The sequence below is a fragment of the Urocitellus parryii genome, chromosome 6 (genome assembly GCF_045843805.1).
Source record: "Urocitellus parryii isolate mUroPar1 chromosome 6, mUroPar1.hap1, whole genome shotgun sequence".
Classification (NCBI taxonomy): Eukaryota; Metazoa; Chordata; class Mammalia; order Rodentia; family Sciuridae; genus Urocitellus; species Urocitellus parryii.
The window spans coordinates 101,594,823-101,621,913 of NC_135536.1; the positions used below are offsets into that span (position 1 = coordinate 101,594,823).

The 27,091-nt window shown below is 34.6% G+C and overlaps 1 protein-coding gene across 1 annotated transcript in view; it reads right to left on the bottom strand.

Annotated features, from left to right (window-relative positions):
* Rfx7 (regulatory factor X7) overlaps positions 1-27,091 on the bottom strand; it is a 127,714-nt gene that overhangs the window by 56,137 nt on the left and 44,486 nt on the right. Inside the window, exon 3 of the mRNA XM_077799422.1 lies at positions 21,559-21,592. Within this exon, the coding sequence (XP_077655548.1) occupies positions 21,559-21,592 (34 nt within the window). The remainder of the gene's footprint in view (positions 1-21,558; positions 21,593-27,091) is intronic.

Consider the following 27,091-nt stretch of genomic DNA (forward strand, 5'->3'; position numbering starts at 1 on the left):
CAGAATCTTTTCAAATTGCACATATCTCAAACATACCCCCTCAAAAATGTAGTATATATCTCCAGGAGTGGGGCATCTTCTTAGCTTAATAGAGTAAGCTATTCAAAGCTATTCAAATTTATTGCTAGGAGTAGGTTATCTCTCTTAGAAGGCCCCATTCTAATATTAGTCTGGTTCCCATGAAGCAGATATCCTATATCTTCACGTCCTAGACTGTTCTCAGTCACTTTAGCAGTAGGCACATTAATACTGGCTTCTGATTTAAAATACTAATCATGAGATATACTTGGAAAGTTTAAAAATTAAATGAGATTATTCATTCATTCAACAAGCAGTATCCACTATACTCGAGGAACTACCTTATATTTTATTAAGAGGAAGACAGATGATAAATGAACCTTAAAAGTAAAACATGTTACACGATGACAATAAATTCTGTGAATACAAAGTGTTGGGAGGGGAATAATTTAAATTAAAGTAGCCAAATGAGGCCTCACTGCAAAGTGAGAAGGCAAAATGTTTTGTTCAGTTGCTGACCTACAGCAGAGACTTTCAAAAGTTGTCATTAGTTTTTTGGTAGATTCTACTTTTGCCTTCTGTTTTCTGGATGTTGTAATGGCTGGCTGAGACAAGAACTGACCGTAAAAAATATACATTACTAAAAAACAAAAATAGAGGCTTTCTTCGCACTATTTTTTCTTCTATTGACTGCTATGGCTCCCCCATCTCTGTGAAGGGATGGTTTTTCGGAGAATCTTGCTCACAAAGACAGTGGCCACAAACACAAAAGTCAGACAGGTAATGCAAATTAGAAAAGCAGATCACAGATTAAAAAAAAAAAAAGTCTGTGTTGAGGAGGTGAAAACTCATTAGGGACTGAAAAGATTGGACAATGCATGTCAATCAAGTGTGAAAGGAATAACTGCCACTTAGGTCCAACTACTGTCATGTGGAAATAAGGGCTCAGTGTCCTAAGTTTTTAAGAGAAACCAGACACTGTCCAATGGTGAAATGAATGATGGTCTTTGAATTGCCCAGAGACAGAGGCAACGCTCCTCTGGAGAACTCTCTATGGGAAGGCCCTGGTGTTTTATCCTCAGCTTTGGTTTTGTTTATCTTGAAGAAACTTTCTCACAATAGATTCTGATGTTTAAACCTATATAATAAATGTGCCAAGCTTGCTGTGGTCAGTTTTCCTCCACCAGAGGCAGACTGAACCACCAGTGTCCTGGCTTTTTCTCTACCTCTGTGCTTGTCTTTTCTTAACCCCCCTCACATCCTGGTCCATGTATCCTTGAGTAAACTATCATGCATGACGCAACAACAATTTTTTTCTTTGAACTATGCCAATTTTAAGATAGAGCAACCAATTCAAAACACCACTGTGGGCTAAATAACACCTTTGTGGAAGAGATACAGCCTGTGGTTCTTCAGTTTAGCCACTCTGGTTTACCTATATGGTCAAAAAGAAGATTCAGCTGGGCGTGGTGGCACATGTCTATAAGCCCAGTGGTTTAGGACTTTGAGGCAGGAGGATCACCAGTTCAAAGCCAGCCTTAGCAATGGCGCAGTGCGAAGCAACTCAAGTGAGACCCTGTCTCTAAATAAAATACAAAACAGGGCTAGGATGTGGCTCAGTGGTTGAGTGCCCCTGAGTTCAATCCCTGGTACTGAAAAAGAGGATTCATTCCAGGACCATAAGTACTAGGATGCTTAATTTCCTGGACCCAGGCCTTTTTTTGTTATTACCATCCACTTGATGTCTAAGCAACTCTTAGATAAAATTCAGGAACTTTAGAATAAACAGTATTGGGGTAGAAAATAGGAGATGTCATAAACCAAAATGAAATAATACTAGGAAACTTATACCCCACAAAGTACTCTCTATTACAGTGTCCTAGTTATTACCCTGGTAAGAACTCAAGTACTAAACTTACACAGGGATAACCATGATAAATGAATATGCTTCTAATAGACAGAGGGCTTGCGCTGCTATCCTCTGCCTGTTTTTAACTAACTTACAGTATACTAAATTGAATTTTTCACATAGGGTAGTTAGTGCCTCTATGTGATTCTCTTTTTAGGATTTAGATTATGTAATGGACAACTGATGTGTGACCAGAAAGTTGGTTCTTAAGGCTTACCTACTTAATAGGCTTTGGTGCCCACTAAAGTGGGAAAATTCTTAGAGTACTTTTCTTAATTTCCCTAAGGAGGGCTAACACTATGCCAGTGGGAGTCAGAAAGCAGTCTCTAAAGGTATCTGTATTCAGAACTGAAGATATAATGACACAGATTCTCGTATTCCACTGCAATAGTACCCCACTGAGCATTCCCTTCTGGAGGGAACCTGCTTCACTACTCAATTATCCAAATGATGGCATCTGTCACCAAGTTTTAGGAAGTAATACTTCCCACAGTCGTCCAGAAGGAACAGGTATTCTGACAACCCTACAACATTTTTCATTTTCTCCTCCTAATATAGTTCTAGAAAATCCCCCTTCCATCAACTCTCGACCAAACCTACCTCAGTAAAGCTAACTTAAGTCAGAAAATTTTTGAATAGATTTGTAGAAAGGAACTCATTAGACATACGAGTTTTTAAAATGTGAGTTTTAGTTGGCCTTCTAGGTGCTGAGCATAAGCATGCTTTGTAAAGAAGATGCTTTATTAAGCTATGTTGTCACCAAAAAGAGCTAATGTTGAATTTTTGAAACCTAGAAGTAGCTGGCAACATGTGTTCTAACATATAATACAATATGAAAAGATACAGTACAATACAACCTTCTCAGAGTCCTCTCTTATAACACTGGATGGTTAGAGTGCCTTTGAAGTAAGATAATATATTCCTAGAAGGTATAAAATAAGGCCTTAAATGAATTTAAAATATTCCCCTATTCCTGGATTTAAGCCTTTCATCTCTCCAGTTGATGAGAAAAAAACTAAATAAAAGTTGTCTACTCTAATTTCTATGAACACTCTTGAATACTTATGATTCACAATACAGAGCAGCTGACATAGTTGTTAGGACATCTTTAAATCCATAGTTCATGAAATATATTTGACTAATGAACTTTTTTCTTTCTTTCTTTTTTTTTTTAATAGAATGTACTAACATTCTGGGGACCAATTTGGAGAAATAATGGGTTATTATTTCCCATCCTTCTTTGGATAACTCTCATCATACTAGATCTTTTGTAACCAAATATTGCAGTTTACTTCTTCATACATTTTAGGTCCTGCTACAGTTGACAAGTGTCTAATGTAACTGAATTAAAAAATAAAGGAACTAAGTAATGTAGACTGAGAAACTTTAAAACTCTGTTGTTTAATGCTCTGGTATTGTACATATTAAAGGTAAGATTTTACTTGTACTACTAAATATAACTGGTTCAGCTTTACAGGTATAGCATTATAGAAGTAAAAGTGTTAGATTTAAAATGAGAAATTTAGATTAAGATATTTCAACAGTATTAAAATATTAATAAAATTTAATCCCTAGAAATATTTTCATTTGTCTTTCTGATAAATCAGTAAATTTTTCATAGCTTTAAAATTACAAAGATGCTATTCTATGTTTTTAAACTTTTTAAATTTGTTTTAGTTATTTATACATGCCAGTAGAATGCATTTACGCATTTTGATATACATAGATGGGATATAATTTCTCATTTTTCTGAGTATACATGCTGCAGAATCATATTGGTCATGCAGTCACATATGTACATACAGTAATAATGTCTGTTTCATTCTACTATCTTTCCTATCCCCACATACCCTCCTTTTCCCTCCCATCACTTCCTTCTATTTAATCTAAGGTAACACTATTCTTCTGGAGTGCCCCCGCCTTATTGTGAATTATTATTTGCATATTAGAGAAAACAGGAATGGCAATCACCAAGAATACAGGCCACAATAAATGTTGGAGAGGATGTGGTGAAAAGGTACACTCGTACATTGCTGGTGAAACTGCAAATTGGTGCAACCACTCTGGAAAGCAGTATGGAGATTACTCAGAAAATTGGGAATGGAATCACCATTTGACCCAGCTATCCCACTCCTTAGTTTATACTCAAAGGACTTAAAATCAGCATACTACAGTGATGCAGCCTCATCAATGTTTATAGCAGCTCAATTCACAATAGCTAGACTATGGAACCAAGCTAGGTGTCCCTCAATAGATGAAGGGATAAAGAAAATGTGGTATATATACTCAATGGAATACTACTCAGCCTTAAAGAAGAGTAAAATTATGGCATTTCCAGTAAATGGTTGGAGTTGGAGAATATCATTTTATATGTTTTACTTTTAGCATATTTCACATTTTCATGATCCTCACACTTACAATCAACTTAAATAATAATTAACATCACTTGAGCTCTATTATTTTAGTGGATATGAGTTTTAAAAATGACAAAGACAGAGACCCAAGATAGTGTAATAGAGGAGGTCCTGTTTCTGGCTGCTATGTGGCATGAAACCAAGAAAGCAGACAGGCAGCTTCTCTACAAGGTCTCACCTAGACGGAATACAAAATCTCAGAGAGTGTGAGAAGACCCCTATGCAGCGGAGTTTTGCAGAAATCACCAGCGCTGCAACCACCCGTGCAGAAATTAGAGCTTCTGTGATTGAGTAAGTCTATGGACTCCGGACCTAAAGCCTGCAGTTCTAGCTCACGCACAGCTCACAAGCAGCTTAGCAGAATCACCTATCAGCACCTCTGCAGAACTCCAGACTGTGCGCCGCTCCCACGTGGGTCACTTGGCTGCTACCTATCCACATCACAAGGCCATCCCAGTTTCCCACACCTCATCAGACACAGTGCTGGAAGCAGACTGACTCCATCTTGGAAAACCTTTCTTACCATTTTTTGGTGGGTATGGTTATCAGATCGGATCTCCGTTTGAACAGGTACCTGTTTTCCAATCCCCCCCACCTACCCAGCGGTGATAACTCAGCATAGTGGCCACCCAACACAAAAACAGCTCTCAGTTGGACAGGAGTTCAGTGTGACCAGGGCGCCGCCCACCTGGTATGAGCCTGGGGGTGAGAGATCCTGCAATTGGGATCTAATAAGTAAGAGAGGGGAAGGGACTAAAATCTGGAGCATAACAGAGAGACCAGGATCTGGGAAATCTCCAGGAAAGAGAGGGAGACTATAGGGGGCTCAAGTCAGAAGAGTGATCACAAGAAAAGACCCGTGCAATTTCCCTGCTGGGACTGGTAGGCAGTACTCCTCACTTCCAGATGCTCCGCACCAGGTCCAGTATTCTCACTCTAGTTACCTACACAATCCTGAGGGCGGAGACATCAGTTTAAAACAGACAAACCCACCTACTGAATGAGAAGAGAAGCAGGAAAGAAACAGATCTCTAAGCAGTATATTTTCTCTTCTTCTTTTTTCTCTTCCACCCTTCTATCCTCTGGGCCTCACATCTCCAACACATGTGAAACCAAGAACTTTGCATGAAATAGGACTTTGAGGAGAGTCACCTGAATAATATAATATAGAGGAGTTGCATAAGCCCTGTTTTTTTCTTTTTCTTCTCTTTCTTTCCCTTTTTTCTTCTTTCTTCTTCTTTCACTCTCCAAATTTTACTATTTTTACATCCTGTATTTTTCTAAATACATATATGTGTTTGTTTTATGTACCCTACTATCTTCCCACGTACTTGTCTACCCTAAATTACTTCCTGTCTATTCCCCTGCTATTAACCCTCTTCATTAGATTTCTCCTTCACATTTCCTAAGATATATTAACTCTATACCCTTACATCTTTCACCCTTAGCATATCTTCTTATACCTGACCCCCAGTTCATTGTCCACAGCCAGAAACTGTAAACCTTTTTATGAAACTACTGATTGTATTTTAAATAATAATTGAATCTGACATTTCTGGACATTGAGACTAAACTGTAAATGTCTTAACAACAACAATTTGTTCATAGGTGATGTACTGTTGATATTGGGATCTGTTAACATTGTCCCTCCCCACAAAGAAGAGATCTTGGAACCCTACAAGAACACTACAAATCTATAGGGTAAAAACAATAACACACCAGATCCACAGAGCTGGAAAGGAAGACACATGAGCAACATAAAAAGACAAGGGAAGAAAGTGCCACAAACAAATCAACACAACACATCATTAGCAGCATTGGCAGCTACCACAGGAAAAAAATGACAGAGAAAGATTTCAGGATATACATGGTTAAAATGTTCAGGGATCTTGAAGAAGACATAAGAGAACAAATACAGGCAGTGAAAGATCACTTCAACAAATAAGCTACATAAACAAATCCAAGAAGCCAAAAATCCCCTCACCAAGGAGATAGAGGTTCTAAAAATAAATAAATAAATAAACAAAAGAACAAACAGAAATCCTTGAAATGAAAGAAATAATAAACCAAATTAAAAACTCAAATGAAAGTATCACCAACAGAGTAGACCACTTAGAAGATAAATGAAAATAAATTATACAATGAAGATAAATTATAGCATCTTGAAAAAAACAGACCACACAGTGAAAATGATAAGAAACCACGAGCAGAACATTAAAAAAATATGGGATAGCATAAAAAGACCAAATTTAAGAGTTACTAGGATAGAGGAAGACACAGAGGTCCAAACCAAAGGAATGAAAAATCTATTCAATGAAATAATATCAGAAAACTTTCCAAACATGAAGAATGAATTGGAAATCCAAATTCAAGAAGCCTACAGGACGCTGAATGTACAAAATCACAACAGATCCATTATAATGAAGATCACAACAGGCACATTATAATGAAAATGGCCAATATACAGAATAAGGACAGAATTTTAAAAGCCACAAGAGAAAGGAATAAGATTACATATAGGGGAAAACCAATTAGGATAACGGCAGATTTTTCAACACAAACTCTGAAAGCTAGAAGATCCTGGAACAACATATATCAAGCTCTGAAAGATAATGGATGCCAACCAAGCATCTTGTATCCAACAAAATTAAGCTTTAGATTTGAAGATGAAATAAAAACTTTTCACGATAAACAAAAGTTAAAAGAATTTATAGCTAGAAAACCGGCACTACAAAACATCCTTGGCAAAATATTTCATGCAGAGGAAATGAGAAAAAACAATGAAAAGCAGCAGAGAGAGGTAGTACACTAAAGGAAAAACTAATCAAAGAGGAAAACCAAGTCAAGTTAAATAACAAAAATAAACAAATATGTCTGGAAATACAAACCATATCTCAATAGTAACCCTAAATGTTAATGGCTTAAACTCTCCAATCAAAAGACATAGACTAGCAGATTGGATTTAAAAAGGACCCAGAACTATAAAGTCCATCACTAAAAAAACAAACAATTCAGTTTTAAAATAAAGCATCTGAACAGACATCTCTCCAAAGAAGATATAAAGATGGCAAATAAGTATATGGAACAATGCTCAACATCATTAATAGGACATTGCAAATTAAAGTAACATTGATATGTCATCACACACCTATTATAAAAACTAAAATCTGAAATGCTGAAAACACTAAATGTTGGTGAGAATGACAAGGACCTCTCATTCATCTTTGGTGAGAATACAAAATGGGACAGCTCTTTTGAAGCCACTATGATGGCTTTTTTTTTTTTTGCAAAACTAAACATGCTTGCCATACAAAACAAAACAAAACACAACAAAAAAAGACCCAACAATATGCTGCCTCCAGGAGACTCCTCATCTGATAGGAAAAGACTGAAGGAGAAAGATTGGGAAAAATCATACCACTCACATGGACTGCAGAAGCAAGCAGGAGTTTCCATACTCATATCAAATAAAGTAGACTTCAAGCCAAAGTTAATCAAAAGGGATAAAGATGGATATTACACACTGCTCAAGGGAACCATATGCCAACAAGACATAACAATTGTAAATATATATGCCCCAAACAATGGGGTAGCTATGTTCATCAAACAAGCTCTTCCCAAGTTCAAGAGTCAAAATGACCACAACACAATAATCATGGGTGACTTTAACACACCTCTTTCACCACTGGATAGATCTTCCAAACAAAAGTTGAATAAAGAAACTATAGAACTCAATACCACAATCAATAACTTAGACTTAACTGACATATATAGAATATTTCAACCTGCATCAAGTGGATACACTTTATTCTCAGCAGCACATGGATCCTTCTCTAAAACAGACCATATACTATGCCACAAAGCAACTCTTAGTAAATACAAAAAAGTAGAAATATCACCATGCATTTTATCACATCATAATGGAATGAAATTGGAAATCAATGACAAAATAAAAAATAAAAATCTCTCCATCACCTGGAGACTAAATAATATGCTACTGAATAAACAATGGGTTACAGAAGACATCAAGGAGGAGATTAAAAAATTCCTAGAGGTAAATGAGAACATAGACACAACATATTGAAATCTCTGGGACACGATGAAAGCAATACTAAGAGGAAAATTAATTGCATGGAGTTCATTCCTTAAAAGAAGAAAAAGTCAGTAAATGCCCTCATACTATATCTCAAAGCCCTAGAAAAAGAACAATCATCAGCAAAAGCAGTAGAAGGCAAGAAATAAGTAAAATTAGAGCTGAAATCAATTGAAATTGAAACAAAAGAAACAAGTGAAAAAATTGACAAATTTGGTTCTTTGAAAAAATAAATAAAATTGATAGATCTTTAGCCACGCTAACGAAGAGAAGGAGAGAACCAGCATATGAGATGAAAAAGGTAATATCACAACAGACACTACAGAAATACAAAGGATAATTAGAAATTTTTTGAAATCTTATACTCCAATAAAATAGAAGACATTGAAGGCATCAACAAATTTCTTAAGTCATACAATTTGCCCAGATTGAGTCAGGAAGATATATACAACTTAAACAGACCAATATCAAGTGAGGGAATAGAAGAAGCCATCAGAAGCTTACCAACAAAATAAAGCCCAGGACCGGATGGATACACACCTGAATTCTATAAGCCCTTTAAAGAAGAACTAATACCAATACTCTTCAATTTATTTCAGGAAAAAGAAAAAGAGGCAGTAATTCCAAACTCATTCTATGAGGCCATATCATCCTGATCCCAAAACCAGGTAAAGACACATCAAAGATAGAAAACTTCAGACCAATATCTCTAATGAACATAGATGCAAAAATTCTCAATAAAATTCTAGCAAATTGAATTCAAAAACATATCAAAAAGATCGTGCACCATGATCAAGTGGGATTCATCCCAGGGACGCAAGGTTGGTTCAACATACGGAAATCAATAAATGTAATTCATCATATCAACAGAATTAAAGATAAGAATCATATGATCATCTCATATGATCATCTCAAAGCATTTGACAAAATACAGCAACGCATTATGTTCAAAACACTAGAAAAACTAAGAATAACAGGAAAATATCTCAACATTGTAAAGGCAATCTATGCTAAGCCTCAGGCTAACATTATTCTAAATGGAGAAAAATTGAAGGCATTCCCTCTAAAAATGGAACAAGACAGGGATGCCCTCTTTCACCACTTCTATTCAACATAGTTCTTGAAACACTTGCCAGAGCAATTAGACAGATGAAAGAAATTAAAGAGATATGTATAGGAAAAGAAAAACTTAAATTAGAACTATTTGCTGATGATATGATTCTATACCTAGAAGACCCAAAAACTCCACCAGAAAACTTCTAGAACTAGTAAATGAATTCAGCAAAGTAGCAAGACATAAAATCAACACCCATAGATCAAAGGCATTTCTGTATATCCGTGACAAAGCCTCTGAGAGGGAAATGAGAAAAACTACCCCATTCACAAAAACATCAAATACATACATACATACATACATAAGAAAGATACTTGGGAATCAACGAAAAAGGTGAAAGATCTATATAATGAAAACTACCGAACCCTAAAGAGAGAAATCAAAGAAGACCTCAGAAGATGAAAAGATCTACCTTGCTCTTGGATAGGCAATTAATATTATCAAAATGACCACACTACCCAAAGCACTGTACAGATTCAATGCAATTCCCATCAAAATCCCAATGGCATTCCTCATAGAAATAGAAAACGTAACCATGAAATTCATCTGGAAAAATAAGAGACCAAGAATAGCTATAGCAATCCTTAGCAGGAAGAGTGAAGCAGGTGGCATCGCTATACCAGACCTTAAACTATATTACAGAGTGATAACAACAAAAACAGTATGGTACTGGCACCAAAACAGACGGGTAGATCAATGGTACAGAATAGAGGACACAGAGACTAACCCACAAAATTACAATTATCTTATATTAGACAAAGGTGCCAAAAACATGCACTGGAAAAAAGATAGGATCTTCAACAAATGGTGCTGGAAATCCATATGCAACAAAATGAAATTAAACCCCTATCTCTCACCATGCACAAAACTTAACTCAAAATGAATCAAGGATCTAGGAATTAAACCAGAGACTCTGCATCTAATAGAAGAAAAAGTAGGCCCTAATCTTCATCATGTGGGATTAGGCCCTAACTTCCTTAATAAGACCCCTACAGCACAAGGATTAAAACCAAGAATCAATAAATGGGATGGCCTCAAACTAAAAACTTTCCTCTCAGCAAAAGAAATAATTTGTGAGGTGAACAGAGAGCCTAAATCCTGGGAGCAAATTTTTACCCCTCACACATCAGATAGAGGACTAATCTCTAGGGTATATAAAAAACTCAAAAAGCTAAGCACCGAAAAAACAAATAACCCAATCAACAAATGGGCCAAGAAACTGAACAGACACTTCTCAGAAGAGGATATACAATTAATCAATCAACAAACATATGAAGAAAATGTTCAACATCTCTAGCAATTAGAGAAATGAAAATCAAAACTACTCTGAGATTTTATCTCACTCAAGTCAAAATGGCAATTATCAAGAACACAAACAATAATAAGTGTTGGGGAGGATGTGGGGGAAAAGGCACACTGGTACATTGCTGGTGGAACTGCAAATTTGTGCAGCCAACATAGAAAGCAGTATGGAAAATCCTTGGAAAACTTGGAATGGAACCACCATTTCACCCAGTTATCCCACTCCTTGGTCTATACCCAAAGGGTTTAAAAACAGCATACTATAGGGACACAGCCACATCAATGTTCTATAGCAGCACAATTCACAATAGCTAAACTGTGGAGCCAACCTAGATACCTTTCAGGAGATGAATGGATAAAGAAAATGTGGTATATATACACAATGGAATATTATTCAGCATTAAAAGAAAATAAAATCATGCCATTTGCAGGTAAATGGATGGAGTTGGGAGAATATAATGCTAAGTAAATAAGCCAATCCCCCCAAACCAAATGCTGAATGTTTTTTTCTGATTTAAGCAAGCTGATTCATAATGGGGGTGGGGGTGGGGGGCATGAGAGAATTAAATGAACTATATATAGGGCAAAGGGGAGAGAGGTAAAGGGAGGGGGCATGGGGGTTGGAAAGACGGTGGAATGTGATGGACATCACTACACTAAGTACATGTATGAAGACACGAACGGTGTAACTCTACTTTGTGTATAACCAAAGACATGAAAAATTGTGCTCTATATGTGTAGTATGAATTGTAATACATTCTGCTGTCATATATAACAAATTAAAAATTTTAAAAATTAAAAACCAAAAAAAATCAAAGGCTTTCCATAGGGAGAATATCTAAAATGAATCCTAAAAAATAAGTAGGTGGTGGTAGGGGTACGAGGATAGTTTCTCAACCTCAGTACTTTTGACATTCAAGGTGTTTTAGTTTGTCATGGGGGGATATTTCTACATTTTGTAGAATATTTAAACACCATGCTGGCCTCTACTCATTTAATGGGAGTAGAACTCCCATTTTTTTGAAAACAAAAAATTTCTCAAGATATTGTTAAATGTTCCCATGTGGGGGTGTAAGAGTGAGGAAGGCTAAAATTTGGCCTTGGTGAGAACCACTATTCTAGGGCTGTGCTGTCCAAAATGGTACCAATAGCTCAAATGACTATTTACCTTTCACTGAAGTGAAATAATAAGGTTCAAGTCTTTAGTCACACAATCCACATTTCAATTGCATACCAGCCACTATGGCTAGTGATGACCATATTAAACAATGCATATATAATATAGAACATTTTTACTAGTATAGAATGTTCTAATGATAATAATTTTATAGATTGAGAGAAGAAATTCTCTTTCCTACCTTACTGCTATTTACTACAGCTTATGGATAACCTTGCGGAGGGAGTAGACAAAGGTGAGGTTAGACAAAAACAAGTAACATCTTTATGAAGGGTCTTCCATGCCCATAAGGCAGCAATGGGAAGCCAATGAAAGATTTTAAGCAGGAATGTGAAATAAATGGAATTTTAGAAGGATGGCTATGATAGCAGTGTGGAGCATGGAACAAATGTGGAGAAACTAGAAGTAGAAAACCAGCTGGTATTTCAAATAAGTATGATGATCTGGTATGATTAATGCACTGGTGGTAGGGATGGACAAAAAAGGGTTACCAAGGAGTAAGAACTGATAGAATTTAGTGTTTAAATAGCTCTAAGGTAAAGTTAGACTGACAAAGTTCTTAGATTGCACAAGTGACTACTTTTAACTGATATAATATGACAGAATAATGCCCTCAAAGTGTTCTTGCCCGAATCATTTAGTACCTGTGAATCTACTCATTTAGATGACAAAAGATTTTCCAGATATGATAAAATTAAAGACCTGGAGATAGTGAGATTATCCTAGATTATCTGGGTAGGCCTAATGTAAACTCAGGTGACCTGATAAGAGGGAGACTGGGGAAATCTGACTACAAACAATGAGAAGTATCAGAGTGATTTGGGGCAGAAAGATTCAAGTAGCAGCTATTATAAGCTAGAAAGGCAAGAAAATATTTATCTCACCTAAAGTCTCTGCTAACACTTTAGTTGTCCTAGTGAGACCCATGCCATATAGCTGACCTATAAAACACTCAAATAATAAATTTATGTTGTTTTTACTCATAAAAATTTGTGATAATTTGGTACAGCAGCAACAGAAAACTAATACAGATGGATACAGAATTTGAGGTGTGACACCATGAGTTTGGCTTTGGAAAAGTTGAATTTTAAGTGACTATTGGGTATCCTGGTAAAACTGATCAACTAATAAATTGATATTTCAGTCTGGAGCTTAGATTGGCAATACAAATCACAAGTTATCAGAACTTTGAGGTTAACTGAAGCCATCAAAGTAGATGTGTATACTGTAGACAAATACAGATAGAATGCTATAGACAGAATGCAGAGGAATAGTGGTCCTTGAAAGAAACAGAATAAAAAGGCTAAGATATAATAGGAAAACTAGGATAGTGTGTTGTCAAAGGAATTTAAAAGAGATCCTGGTATCTTTGATGAATATAAGTTTCAGAAGGGTGGTATTAGGAGAGTTTTGTAACTGGGGATGAAATTGGTTGGAAGGTGAAACACAAGACTGAATTCAATCAGCAGTTTGACCTTCTTTTAAAAGTAAGAAAGTACCCAGTGACTTAAAGGCTGAGACAGGAGAATCATGAGTTTAAACCCAGCCTCAGTAACTCAGCAAGGCCTTAAGCAACTCAGTGAGACCCTGTCTCTAATAAAATTTTAAAAAGGGGGTGAGGATGTGGCTCAGTGATAAAGAACCCCTGGGTTCAATCCCTTGTACCAAAAAAAAAAAAAAGGGAAAAGGGGGGAGAAGGAAGATAGGTAGTAGCTGGAGAAGAGTTATAGGTTTCAGGAAAGACTTTTTTTAAGGATGGGAAAAAAATAAGCACTTAACTATTAATGGGAAAAGGTCAGTAGAAAATGAGAAAATACAGAAAAAGGATAAAGAATAAATCATGAAGTGAATTCTGAAAGGGATGAGACCCTCTAGGTAGACAAAGGGAGAGGGAAAGGGAGAGGGAGGGAAGGAGGGAGGAAGGGAGAGAGAAGGAGAGGGAGGGAAGGAGAGAGGAAGGGAGAGAGAGGGAAAGGGAAAGAGAGAGAGAGAGAAAGAAGAAGGAGAGAGAGAGAGAGAGAGAGAGAGAGAGAGAGAGAGAGAGAGAGAGAGAGACATAGATAGATAGATAGATATCAGCTTTCTGAAAGGCAGAGGATGGATACCTCTTTTGAGAAAAGGAAATGGAAGACAAAAATTGCTACTGAACTGAGCAACTATTCAATTGAAACTGGAAATGGTGTTAATTTGATGATCTATATTATAGCTCCCCATTTTCTCAGAGAAGGAGAAGGTCAGAACATTTGTTGACAGTGACCAAGAAGAGGTGAGTTTAGTAGCTTAAGCTGAAGAAGTATAAAATTAGTGGAAAACAGTGGAATATAACTCAGTAGAAAACACAATAAAGGAGATTATATTTTATTGAATCTTTTTTAAAAATTTTTATTTATTTTTTTTAGTCATACATGACAGTAGAATGCATTTTGACATATAATACATACATGGATTGTACATACATCAATCAAATTGTCTATTCTATTCTGCTGCCCTTCCTATCCTCCCTACTCCTCCCCTCCTCTCCCATCCTTTCTCTCTATCCAATCTAATGTGACACACTTTATTTTTCTCATTACAACATCATATATGTATTCTGTATAACAATGAAGTTCTCCTTCCATCTTCTGTGTAACTTCCCTTCTCCCTCTTTTTCCCTCCCACCTCTCTTCCCTATTTAGTGGTAGTCTTCTTCTCATGCTCTTCCTCCCTATCCCATTTTGAGTCACCCCCCTTATATCAGAGAAGACATTCGGCATTTGTTTTTTAGGGATTGGCTAACTTCACTTAGCATAATCTGCTCTAATACCATCCATTTGCCTGCAAATGCCATGATTTTATTATTTTTTAGTGCTGAGTAATATTCCGTTGTGTATAAATGCCACATTTTTTTAATCCATTCATCTATTGAAGGGCATCAAACATCAGATAGAGCTCTAATCTCTAGAGTATACAAAGAACTCAAAAAGTTAAACAACAAAAAAGCAAATAACCCAATCAACAAATGGGCCAAGGACTTAAACAAAAACTTCTCAGAAGAGGATATACAATCAATTAACAAATACATGAAAAAATGCTCACCATCTCTAGCAATCAGAGAAATGCAAATTAAAACCACCCTAAGATACCATCTCACTCCAATAAGAATGGCAGCCATTATGAAGTCAAACAACAATAAGTGCTGGCGAGGATGGGGAGGGGGGCGAAGGTACACTCATACATTGCTGGTGGGACTGCAAATTGGTGCAGCCAATTTGGAAAGCAGTATGGAGCCACCATCTGACCCAGCTATTCCCCTTCTCGGACTATACCCAAAGGACCTAAAAAGAGCACAGTACCGGGACACAGCCACATCAATGTTTATAGCAGCACAATTCACAATTTTATTGAATCGTAAAGTAGCTGTTAATAATTATTCTACATGTGACCACGATGGATTACCTGATAATGAGAGTAATTCCTTCCACTTCACCAATTCAAAACATACAAAATCACAACTGTTTTGGAAATTGGACCTCATAGAACTGTTCCACCTGAGAGAAACAAACAAATGAGATGATTCTACGAGAAGGTACCTTCTGAACTGTGGTTTGGAGCAAGCAAGCTTAGCAAGGCAATATTGCTGAATTAGAGACAGAAATTGGTGTTTGAAGAAGCAAAGAATTGTATGGAAGAAAGATAAAGGATTCAAAATCTACACAAAATCTATATAGATTTGGAATATATTGCCGAATCCTAAACTGTATACATATAGAGGAAAACTCCATGAGGCTAGGCAGAGAACTACCAGGGATCTTTAAGTGACAAACATATATTCCAGTTTTAATCAGTCATAAGTTGAGAGAATGCAGTATAGTAATACACTGCATAATTTTGTTTCTGTCAATGAGAAGTCTCTATGTACCATGATGGTCCCATATTGCCTAGTACTGTTGTAGCCATCTTAAGCTTATACAAGTATATTCAATGATATTCATACAACAAAATCGCCTAAGGATGTATTTCGCAGACTGTATCCCCATCATTGAGCAACTTACCAATGTAAAGACAACAGAATGGTAACATCTTAGTATAAAAGCTAAACTAGCTCTAGTTGTAGATGTTATTCTAGACTTCCTCTTCAACACAAGCTTCAAAAGAATCAAAAGTAACTTAGCTGCCTGCCCAAATATCAATACATCCATACAGTTTAAAGATAATCAAAATCCAGATTCTCACAAACCAAACCAAACCCCAAACCATAAAAGTCACTGTCCAGAACTAACTTAAAAATTACTAGATGTAAAGAAGTAGAAAATCATTGCTATAATTGTGACAAAAATCAGAAAATAAAACAGATGCAGAAATGTCAGAGAAAATATAATTAGCAAAGAAGGACTTAAAAGCAGGTATTATAAATATGTCAAAAGAAATAAAGGGAAACATGAACATAATAAGAATCTGAAAAAAACAAACAAACAGAATTTTCAGAACTAAAAAAGAAAAAGATTTATAGCAGATTAAGCAGTTTGGTGGAAAAGATTAGGAAATATTATAATATAGAAATTTAAACTACCAGTAAACTTAGAAGAGTCATTTGATAATAACTAGCATGTATTTGTTTTTGTGTATATGGTGTGGGATACTGAACCCAGTGCCCCTGCACATGAACATGCAATTATGATTAAAATTCAAAAACAAAAATCAAACAAAAACACTTAGCAAAACAGAAACAGGAGGGAACTTGTTCCACCTGATAAAGAGCAATCATGAAAAGATTAACATTATATTAAATGGTGAACAAATGACTTTTTTCCCCTTATGATTGCGAACAAGGCAAGAAAATCTGCTCTCACCATATCTGTTTATGTTTAGCCCTGTCCTGAAGGACCTTGGGTAACAAAAATTTTTATTACCTTTCACAATAAAATGGAAAACTTTAAAAATGTTGACTATTTATGAAAAGTTGTGAGAAAATATGTATAAACCTAAACACAGAAAACTAAAAAAATGCTACAGTGAGAAATTACAGAAAAACCAACTAATTATAGAAAAACCAACTAATAGATATGCCAAACTCACGGATCAAGACTCATTAGTAAGATGTCAACGTTCCCAAACCGATCTATGAATTCACTGTAATCTCAATCAAACTTCCTGTAGAGCTTAGAACTGTTTGTTGCTGTTGTTTGTTTGTTTTTAATAGAAACTGACATGGTAATTCTAAAATTTGTATGGCGATGCCAAAATATTTGAATTGTTTATATACCTGATATTGACTTTCTATAATGCTACAGTAGGAAAGACAACGCCATAAAAACAGAATAACAATTTATGGGAAGAATAAAGAGAATCTAGAAAAAGACCCACCTATAATGATTTTTGATACAAAATGTATTTGGAGGGAAGGGTAGACTTATTGAAAAATAAGTGGTACTAAACAACTGCATATTCATAATATGGTAAAAATCAACTTAAATTCAAAATGGTTCACTGATCTGAAAGAAAACTAAAACTATAAATCCTAGAACAAAATGTATGAAAAATCCTCAGGGGAAGGTTGAAATATCTGGAAAAAGTGAAGTGAAAATTGTGGCAAACCTTTCCTCCCCAAAACAACTAGAAAATGAATCAAAATGGTCAAAAAGAACAATTTTGGAGACTGGAAACTGACTAAAGATAAACAATATATAGAGAGGTTAAGTCATTAAAAATTCCTGAACATAAGGTACTAACTATGAGGGCCTGTGTTTTTCTTGTTTGGAGCTGCTCCCATGAACTTATTTCATTCACATGGTTTGAATAGTAGTACGGTCAAAATGAAGTGCCTGTGTTTAAACACACAAAAGAAAGCACGATGGCAGGTAACAGAATCTTAACAGAGAAACCAGAACACAGAGAAAGATTATTAGAGAAAAAAGAACAAAGTCCCAGAGATCAGAATAACATCAATCATTTCAACATGTAGAAGAAGGAGAGAATCCAAAGGACAGAAAAAATTTTTGAAGAGAAAATGGCCGGAAACCCCCAAATCTAACTAATCTACAGATGTGAGTTCAACAAACCCCACATTGGATAAACACAAAGTTTTCAATATCCACACATGTAATAGTCATGGACTGTTGAAAGCTAGAAAAGTGAACAAATGAGTGGCAGAATGAATATAGAATAAAACTAGATAGGAACTGGAGGAAAAAACTCATCAGGTACAGAAAAATAACAATATGATTAATTGCTAATTTAGTATCAAAAACAAAGTCCAGAAGAAACAGTTAACATGTTCAAAGCAATGAAAGAAAAAAAAAACTGTTAAGCAGGAATTCCACATCCAGCAAAACTATCTTTGAAAATTGAAAGCAAATTACACTCACAGATAAATATAGACTGAGAGTATTCATAATGAGCAAATCTGTCATGTTAGAAATACTAGCCACGTGTGGTGGGAAACTCCTGTAATCCCAGAGACTTGGGAGGCCAGCCTCTCAGCCTTATCAACTTATGGGGTCCCTCTCTCAAAATAAAAAATAAAAAGGGCTAGGGACATGGCTCAGTGGTTAATCCCCAGTACCAAAAACCAGAAACAGGTTCAATCCCCAGTACCAAAAAACAGGAACAGCATATTGAAGAAATTACCCCCTTTATTCCTCTTTTTTCTTTCTTCACGTTCAATCCACCAACAAGGAATTTTATATCCAAAATATGCCTGGAATCCACCAAATTTTTTTCACATCGTTCACTACCTTCATCTGAGTAAGAGCTGTGAATTCCCTTCTTGATGTCTACAATAGCCTAACTGGTTTTCCTTCCCCCTACAGGCCATATTTCCAATTATATTTCTTAAAATAATTAGATCATTTTATATTTCTGCTTAGGACACACTACTTGGCTTACCATGCAATTTGTTGTGACCAAATATACCATTATTAAACCACTCTCCAATTGAACTTTGGTATCATTCTTTCCTTTCCTCCACATATTTTAGTCCACTAAAATCCTTATCTTCTTCAAATTACCCAAACTTCTGAATTTTCGTGTTGTTTCCTCTGCCTAGTATGTGCTGTTGGCAGATCATCAACAAGGCTAGTTTCTAATTTAGATCTCTGCTCAAATATCAGATCACAACTCTGTTTATCCTAGCCACCATCACTTGCTCCTTTTTGCCTTTTAAAAATTCTGTAAAGGCATTTATCAATATTTGAAGTTATAACATTTATTTGCTCACTTATCTAATGTCTACCTCATCTAATAAAATATGAGGATAGAGATATTACTATCTTGTTTATCACTGGATGTCCAAGGCCTAAGACAGCATTAAAAAATTATGGAGTAACAAGAAATTCAAAGTGGATCAGGACCTAGAAATTAGATCAGAGATCCTGTGCCTAACAGAGGAAAAAGTAGGTCCAAATTTTCATCATGTCGGATTAGGCCCTGACTTCCTTAACAAGGCTCCTAAAGCACAAGAAATAAAATCAAGAATTAATAAATGGGATGACCTCAAACTAAAAATCTTCTTTTCTACAAAAGAAACAATGAGGTGGAGAGAGAGCCTACATTTCTGGAGCAAATTTTTGCCATAAGTATGTCAGATAAACCTCCAAGATATATAAAAAACTTAACACCAAAAAAATAAACAACCCAATCAATAATTGGGCTAAGGAGTTGAACAGACATTTTTCAGAAGAAGATAAGAATTCGATTAACAAATATATGTTCAACCTCTCTAGTAATTAGAGAAATGAAAATCAAAACTATTCTAAACATTCACCTCATGCCAGTCAGAATGACAGTTATCAAGAATACAGACAACAATAAATATTGATGAGGATGTGGGGGAAAAAGCACACTCACACTTGCTGGTGGGACTGCAAATTGGTGCAACCAATCTGGAAAGCAGCATGGAGATTCCTTAGAAAACTTGGAATGGAACTACCATTTGAACCAGCTATCCCCATTCCTCAGTCTACACTTAAAATCTGCATATTATTGTAACGTAGCCCAATTCACAATAGCTAAACTGTGGAAGTAATCTAGATGCCCTTCCATAGATGAGTGGATAAAAAAAACCAACTAAGGTATATATACACAATGGAATATTACTCAGCATTAAAAGTGAATAAACTTATCGCATTTGCAGGTAAATGGATGGAGTTGGAGAACATCATGCTAAGCAAAGTAAGCCAATTCCAAAAAACTAAAGGCCAAATGTTCTCTCTGATAAATGGATGCCGATCTGTTATGGGGAAGGCATGGGGAAAAATGGAGGAGCTTCGATGGGGCAAAGGGGAGGGTGGGGTGGAGAGGGGACATGGAGGAGGAAAGATGGTGGAATGAGATGGACACCATTACCCTAGGTATAGGATGACTGCACATATGGTGCGACACTACATCGTGTACAACCAGAGAAATGAAAAGTTGTGCTGCAATTGTGTACAATGAATCAAAATGCATTCTGCTGTCATATATACCTAATTAAAATAAATTAATTAATTTAAAAAATTATGGAGTAAAGTTATACATGATATATACATATACACATACACATATAAAAACACATATAACACGTTTATTTTAAATCTTACATAAAAATATAAACACTTCAAAGGTTTAAAATTCCTTTCTTATTTTATATTTTAAAATGTTATATTTTATAATTTTGATAATCTTTTGCCTCTATTTACTCAATGATGAGAAAAAATGATTTAAAAAGACAAAACAAAACACAAACAAGTCAAGTTGGCTTAAAAGGAAACCCAAACTAGGATAAGAAAAGTTCTGAAATCACAAACAAGGAAGAACAATAATTACACTGACACTTTGGGTAATCTAGCAGAGAGAGTCATTGAATATTCTAGAGCCTATGGTGCAGCCTGTCTGCAGAGATTTCATCAAAGAAGTCAGTATTATTCAAGTTGTCCCAATAGTTGCATGCTTCTTCCCTCACACATTTACATATTTAAGACAAGACCTAAGGAACTACAAACAAAATCTAAATTAAAATATTAATGTGACTTGAAGTCTAAAAACTGCAACCCAGAGATTAAAAGCTGTAATACAAAGTATATTACAGCAACAAAAATGAATGCAACGAGTACACTAAAAGTTTTCTTTAAGCAAATTCTTATAGAGTTCTCTAGGTACAACCTAAATTTAAACTATCATTGTAGCTTAATTTCTAAAGGCTAGTAACTGAAACGTGAAAAATATGCTATCATAACAAACCACATCAAACATCTTAAAAACTTTAAATGAATTCTTACAGCATTATCAGAATAAAAATATTCACTTTAATTAAATGATTGTTTAAGCAATATTTCAGTGAAGGCCAAAGAAGATTCAAATGCATGCAATTACCTCAGATTGTGATTTCAGTGTTGATGAGGAAAATATCTAGGCAGCTTATAAACAATTTAGCCACAGGGTTGTAATTAATCATCAAAATTTATTCACTAAAGTTGTGTTATATTTATAATCAATATTTACTTAGGAATGGTATATTTTACATAGTGTTTGTAAGACTTACTACAAAATAACTTTTAAGTTAGGTATTTGACTTACCAAAATGCAGTCCACTTTAGATTGTACAGTTTTGCTAAAAGAAAAAGAAAGTTAGGTTAGTATAAATAAAAATTTTATTAAATACCTGAAATACTCTCAGATGTGGTAATTAGCTCTCCTTTCTATGAAAAAAATATATATATAAGTGAATGTAAGTGAAACTCATTATCCTGAAATACTCTTTCACAAAGCACAACAAAAATCTATTTCCCACTCACTGTACTAAATTAAATTTTAAAGCACAATCAAAATATTTCTGTTTACTGTTCTACTCAACCTACTGTTGTTACACTACAATAGATGTTTTGAATATAAAACTAAATGTTGTTCTTTTTTAAAGACAGGGTTTCCCTATGTTGCTTAGGCTGAATTAGAACTCTTGGACTCAAGTGATCCTCCCATCTCAGCTTCCCTGAGTGCTGGAACTACAGGTGTATATCATCATACCCAGCTCACAATTAAGTTTCTAATGACATATAAGTGCAGATGTATTACTATGTTGAGAAACAGGACACAGAGTTTAAAATAAATTATGAATTTTACTGTCTGCCTTCTTTTCTGGACAATGATTTGTTTAGAATTTAAAAAGCCATAATGATGTAATATGCTATAGCTCTAAAGATTTGACATAAAATAATTCTTTTCCTCTTTTCCTTTCCTGTAGCACACACATACACAGATTCACATGCACGCCTGCATATACACACATCTCTCTCTTTTCCATAACAGGAATACTTAGACATAAAAGCCATAATAAAAGATGAACTAATACAGTAATATTTGGAGGGTAGAAAATTATATTTAGAAACTAAATAATACAAATAAAGCCACTATACATCAGTTTAATTAGACTATAATACATAACACAAATGAAGGGAGTATAAATTAACTGTCACTTGGATTTTGTTACAATATCTATTAACATGCAAAAGCAAATGAATCATGCAAGATAAAATATCATTAAATAGATTATCTTCCATAAAAGGTCTAGAGCCAAATGAATGTAAACAAAAATGGGTTGATCTGAGTTTGTATATACCTATACAGTTAAGCTATAAAGTAAAAATCAGTATTTTATATCTGATCTATTAATGCAATTAACATCAAAATCTGTACCCAGATTTCAAGTTTCATTTTTTTGCAAACAACAAAGTATAATGAGATTAAGTTTAGTTGTATAATTCACAATGACATAAAGGAGCAAGAAAAGTAAACAGGAATGAAATTCCCTTTCCACAATCCTACAAAAGATTTTTAGAGGTTTTAAAATCTCCTTTTATGATCACTGTACAGTTTTATCATTCATTGGCAACTAATGTGTGCTACCTCTTTTCAATAACTCTCACAATGTCCCTTGAGATCACAGAGTAATCTATGGATTAGGAATTGCTATTAAAAAGTAACATATCCAGAATCTAACCATCCCTCATCACCTTGGTCGAAATCAACACTGTTTCTTGTAATCACTATTTCTCTTATCCTGCTTTATTTTTAACTACTAGCATATTATATTTTCATGAATTTATTTATTTAATGGCTATCTTCCCTGGCTAGAATTTAAACTCCATAAGAGTAGGCTTTATTATTATTATTATTCACTGTTAAATAATCTGGCACATGTTAGATATTCAACAAAATCTGCTGAATAAATAAATGACAAAAAACACATTTAGTCCCCCCATATGAAGAAAACTGGAACTGGGGCCATTTGAGAATGACTTTTTTGAGGTCCATCCATGTTCAACATAAAGTCCATCAATTTTAACCATTAATCACTGAAAAATATCCCACTGAATCCCAAGTTTTATAAAGAAAACAACATGAAACTGAACATGTGATTATTTTATAAACCATAATTTCAATATATCCCCATTTATCAGAAACTGACTATTCTGGAGATTATCTAAAAAGGATGAGTATGCCTATATTAACTTAATAAAATCTCTAGAAGGTATACATAAAAGATAGTCTTTTAAATGATTTAATTAAAAAGTAAAATGGAAGTACTTCTGAGCCGGTTAAGAACTCTGGCAAGGGCTGGGGATGTGGCTCAACCAGTAGCGCGCTCGCCTGGCATGCGTGTGGCCGGGGTTCGATCCTCAGCACCACATACAAAGATGTTGTGTCCACTGAAAACTGAAAAAATGAATATTAAAAAATTCTCTCTCTCTCTCTCTCTCTGTTTTTTTTTTAAAAAGGACCCTGGCAATCACCTAAGCTAGCCACTTATTTTTAATACATATTTAATATTTAACACTGACCTATTAGAATGATACAGGTCAAGTTCCCTTGGTTCTTTTTTTTAGTTGTTGATAGACCTTTATTTAATTTATTTATATGTGGTGCTGAGAATCAAACCCAGTACCTCACACATCCAGGCAAGTGCACTAGCACTGAGCCACAGCCACAGCCCTCTCCTGGTTCTCTGTCTAGTCACATACCACTCCCTACCTTCCAAAAGGCAACCATCATTAATCTTATGTATAACTTTTCCAACTGTTATTTCAAAATTTGGATTAAGTACACAAATAGCTATAAACAGTATATATTATTGTTCTGTGAAACATTAAAATGTTTATTAAAATGTCATTATATTGTGCAGATTCTACGATTGCTTTTTCACTCAACTTTTTGAGGTCCATCCATGTTGACATAAAGTCCATCAATTTTAACCATTAATCACTGAAAAGTATCTCACTGACTTCCAAGTTTATTCATTTGTTAAAAGACAATTACAAAGTTTCTGGTTATTCTACAAATGATATTGTAATAAGTGTTTTGTATATGTCTCCTAATATAAACCCACAAAAATTTCTGTTACAAATCTAGAAGTCTATTTTCTGGGGCTTATGAATGCATCTTTTCAATTTATTATATATTACCAAATTCCTCTCCTAAATACTTATATACATTTATACTTCCATCAGCAGTATATGATAATTCCTTTTTTCTATTACCTTGTAGATATAGTCCATTAATACGATACACATATATAATACATATTAAAAATTTGTAATTCAAAAGAATACAATTTTTTAAAAAATTTATCATATTCTTCTCAACCAGTAGCAAAGTGTACTTTTTCAACTTTTATTGGACATAAAGGTTTTTCTTCTCCACAAATTGTTGGTTCCTATCCTTTGACAGTTTTTAAGTGGAATTGACTGTTATCCTTATATATCCTGGCTATTAATTTTGTTATACATATTTAACTTCTGTTAATGGTACCTTTTATTAAAATTCAAAAATTTAGTCAAATTTTATCTATTTTTTTCCCTTTATAATGTGTTTTTTAGGGGGGGGTCTTATTTAAGAAATCCTATCTAGCTAAATTTACAAAGGTATTCTATGTGTTATCCTAAAAATAAGTTAGCTTTTAAAATTTGATATTTTCTCTAGTTGGGACTTGTTCTTGTATATGGTATGATGCAATATACATACTTTTCCTCTCTGGCAAACTGGTTGTTCCTTATTTTATTATGCCAAATTTCCAGAAATGCTTGAATCTGTTTTGGGCCTTTCTTTTCTGTTTTATTACTGGTCTACTTGTCTATCCCTAAGTAATGCCACATTTTCAATTATTAGGTTTAGTTATTTGATGACATAACTCTCCTTCCCCATCTTCAAGGGCTTTCATAATTCTTGGACCTTTACTTTTCCAAGTGAATTTTTCAGTCCTACAGTTTTTCAGTTGTAGTGATGCTGCAGTTTGAACTTGCAGGAGGCGTATACTGACAATTTGGATACATATTCATCAGTCCTTAAAGTGTCTGACAATGTTCTCTGTAAACCTGTTCAAATTTTTTAGAAAGAATCCATGGCAGCTTATAGATGGTATTTTTGAATTGTATCTTTTTCCTCTACTACATATTCTAGTTGATTTCTGCTTATGTGGAAAACTCCTGGTTTTCTAGGCTGACCTTTATCTCAATCAACCTTCCTGTACTCTTTTTAGTTCTAATAAAATGTAAATTCTCTTGTAGATAATAATTTCATTTATAAGTCATAATATTTTTCTTCCTTTCAATATTTTTTTGATTGTTATCAATGATTTTTTTAGTTTTATTGATTTAATTTTTTTAAATATATGACAATGGAATGCATTACACATATAGAGTATAATTTTCATATCTTTGTATTATGTTCATGCCAATTCATGCCTTTATACATGTACTTTGGTTATTTTGCATTACAATTCTTATTATACATATATACCACAAATTTTCATATCTGTTTATATATAAAATATGTTGACACCCAATTCGAGTCTTCAAACATGTACTTTGGATAATGATGTCCATCACATTCCACCTGCCCTTGCTAATCCCCTGCCCCCTCCTTTTCCCTCCCAACCCTCTTCCCTATCTAGAATACATCTAATCCTCCCACGTTCTCCCTCCCTATCCCACTATGAGGCAGCCTCCTTACATCAGAGAAAACATTCAGGATTTGTTTTTTGGGGATTGACTGATTTCACTTAGCATTATCTTCTCCAATGCCATCCATTTACCTGTAAATGCCACAATTTCATTCTCTTTTAATGCTGAGTAAAATTCCATTGTGTATATATACCACATTTTTTAATCCATTCATCCACTGAAGGGCATCTAGGTTGACACCACAGTTTAGCTATGGTGAATTGTGCTGCTATAAATATTGATGTGGCTGTGTCTCTGTAAGTATGCTGTTTTTAAGTCCTTTGGGTATAGTCCAAGGAGAGGAACAGCTGGGTCAAATGGTAGTTCCATTCCCAGATTTCCAAGGAATCTCCATATTGCTTTCCAATCTTTCTGTTTCTTTTATTCTCCTCTGTTTTCTAATTACATTGGCTACAGTTTCCAGTATAATGATGAAGAGTAGGAGTGAGAGCAGTTATCCTTGTTTCATTTCTACACTGAAGTGTTTACTTCTATACTCATTGTAATCAAGAATAATGCTGGTGACATTTTTTATGATTAATATAATTTATCATTTTTAGGGAGATAGTCAGGGCTTTTGCTCTTCTGTTCATGAACATTCTTCAAAAGGGAGTTCTGCCTGGACTGTTCTCTAACTTCATATGCTCATGGTTCAAACATTTATTTCCTCAGAAACCATCCCTGACCGTTATCTTAAAAACAAAAACAACAAAAAACAGCTCTTGTCACCCTCTATCTCCTTTATGCTAATTTACTGATCTTTATTGTAATTTTTGCCACTGGTATTTGTATCTGTCCATCGAAACTTCTCTACTATCGTATAAGCTTTATATTAGAGGCCAAGAAGTATCCATGTACCTTTTTTAAACTATATTTTTGTTGACTCAGTTCTCTTTTTTAATCATCCACTTTTTATTATTTATTTTTATTTATGCTATTAAAGTTGAACACAAAACATGTATTTCCCATATTTTTAAAAAATAAGTACACTAAAGAAGGATTGTAACTTTATTCCTATTCCTGAAAAGTTTCACCTTTTAAACTATACCCTATAAATTTTGTTGTTTAAGTTTTTGTAATTTAGGACTTGATGTGTGTATATATATATGTACATT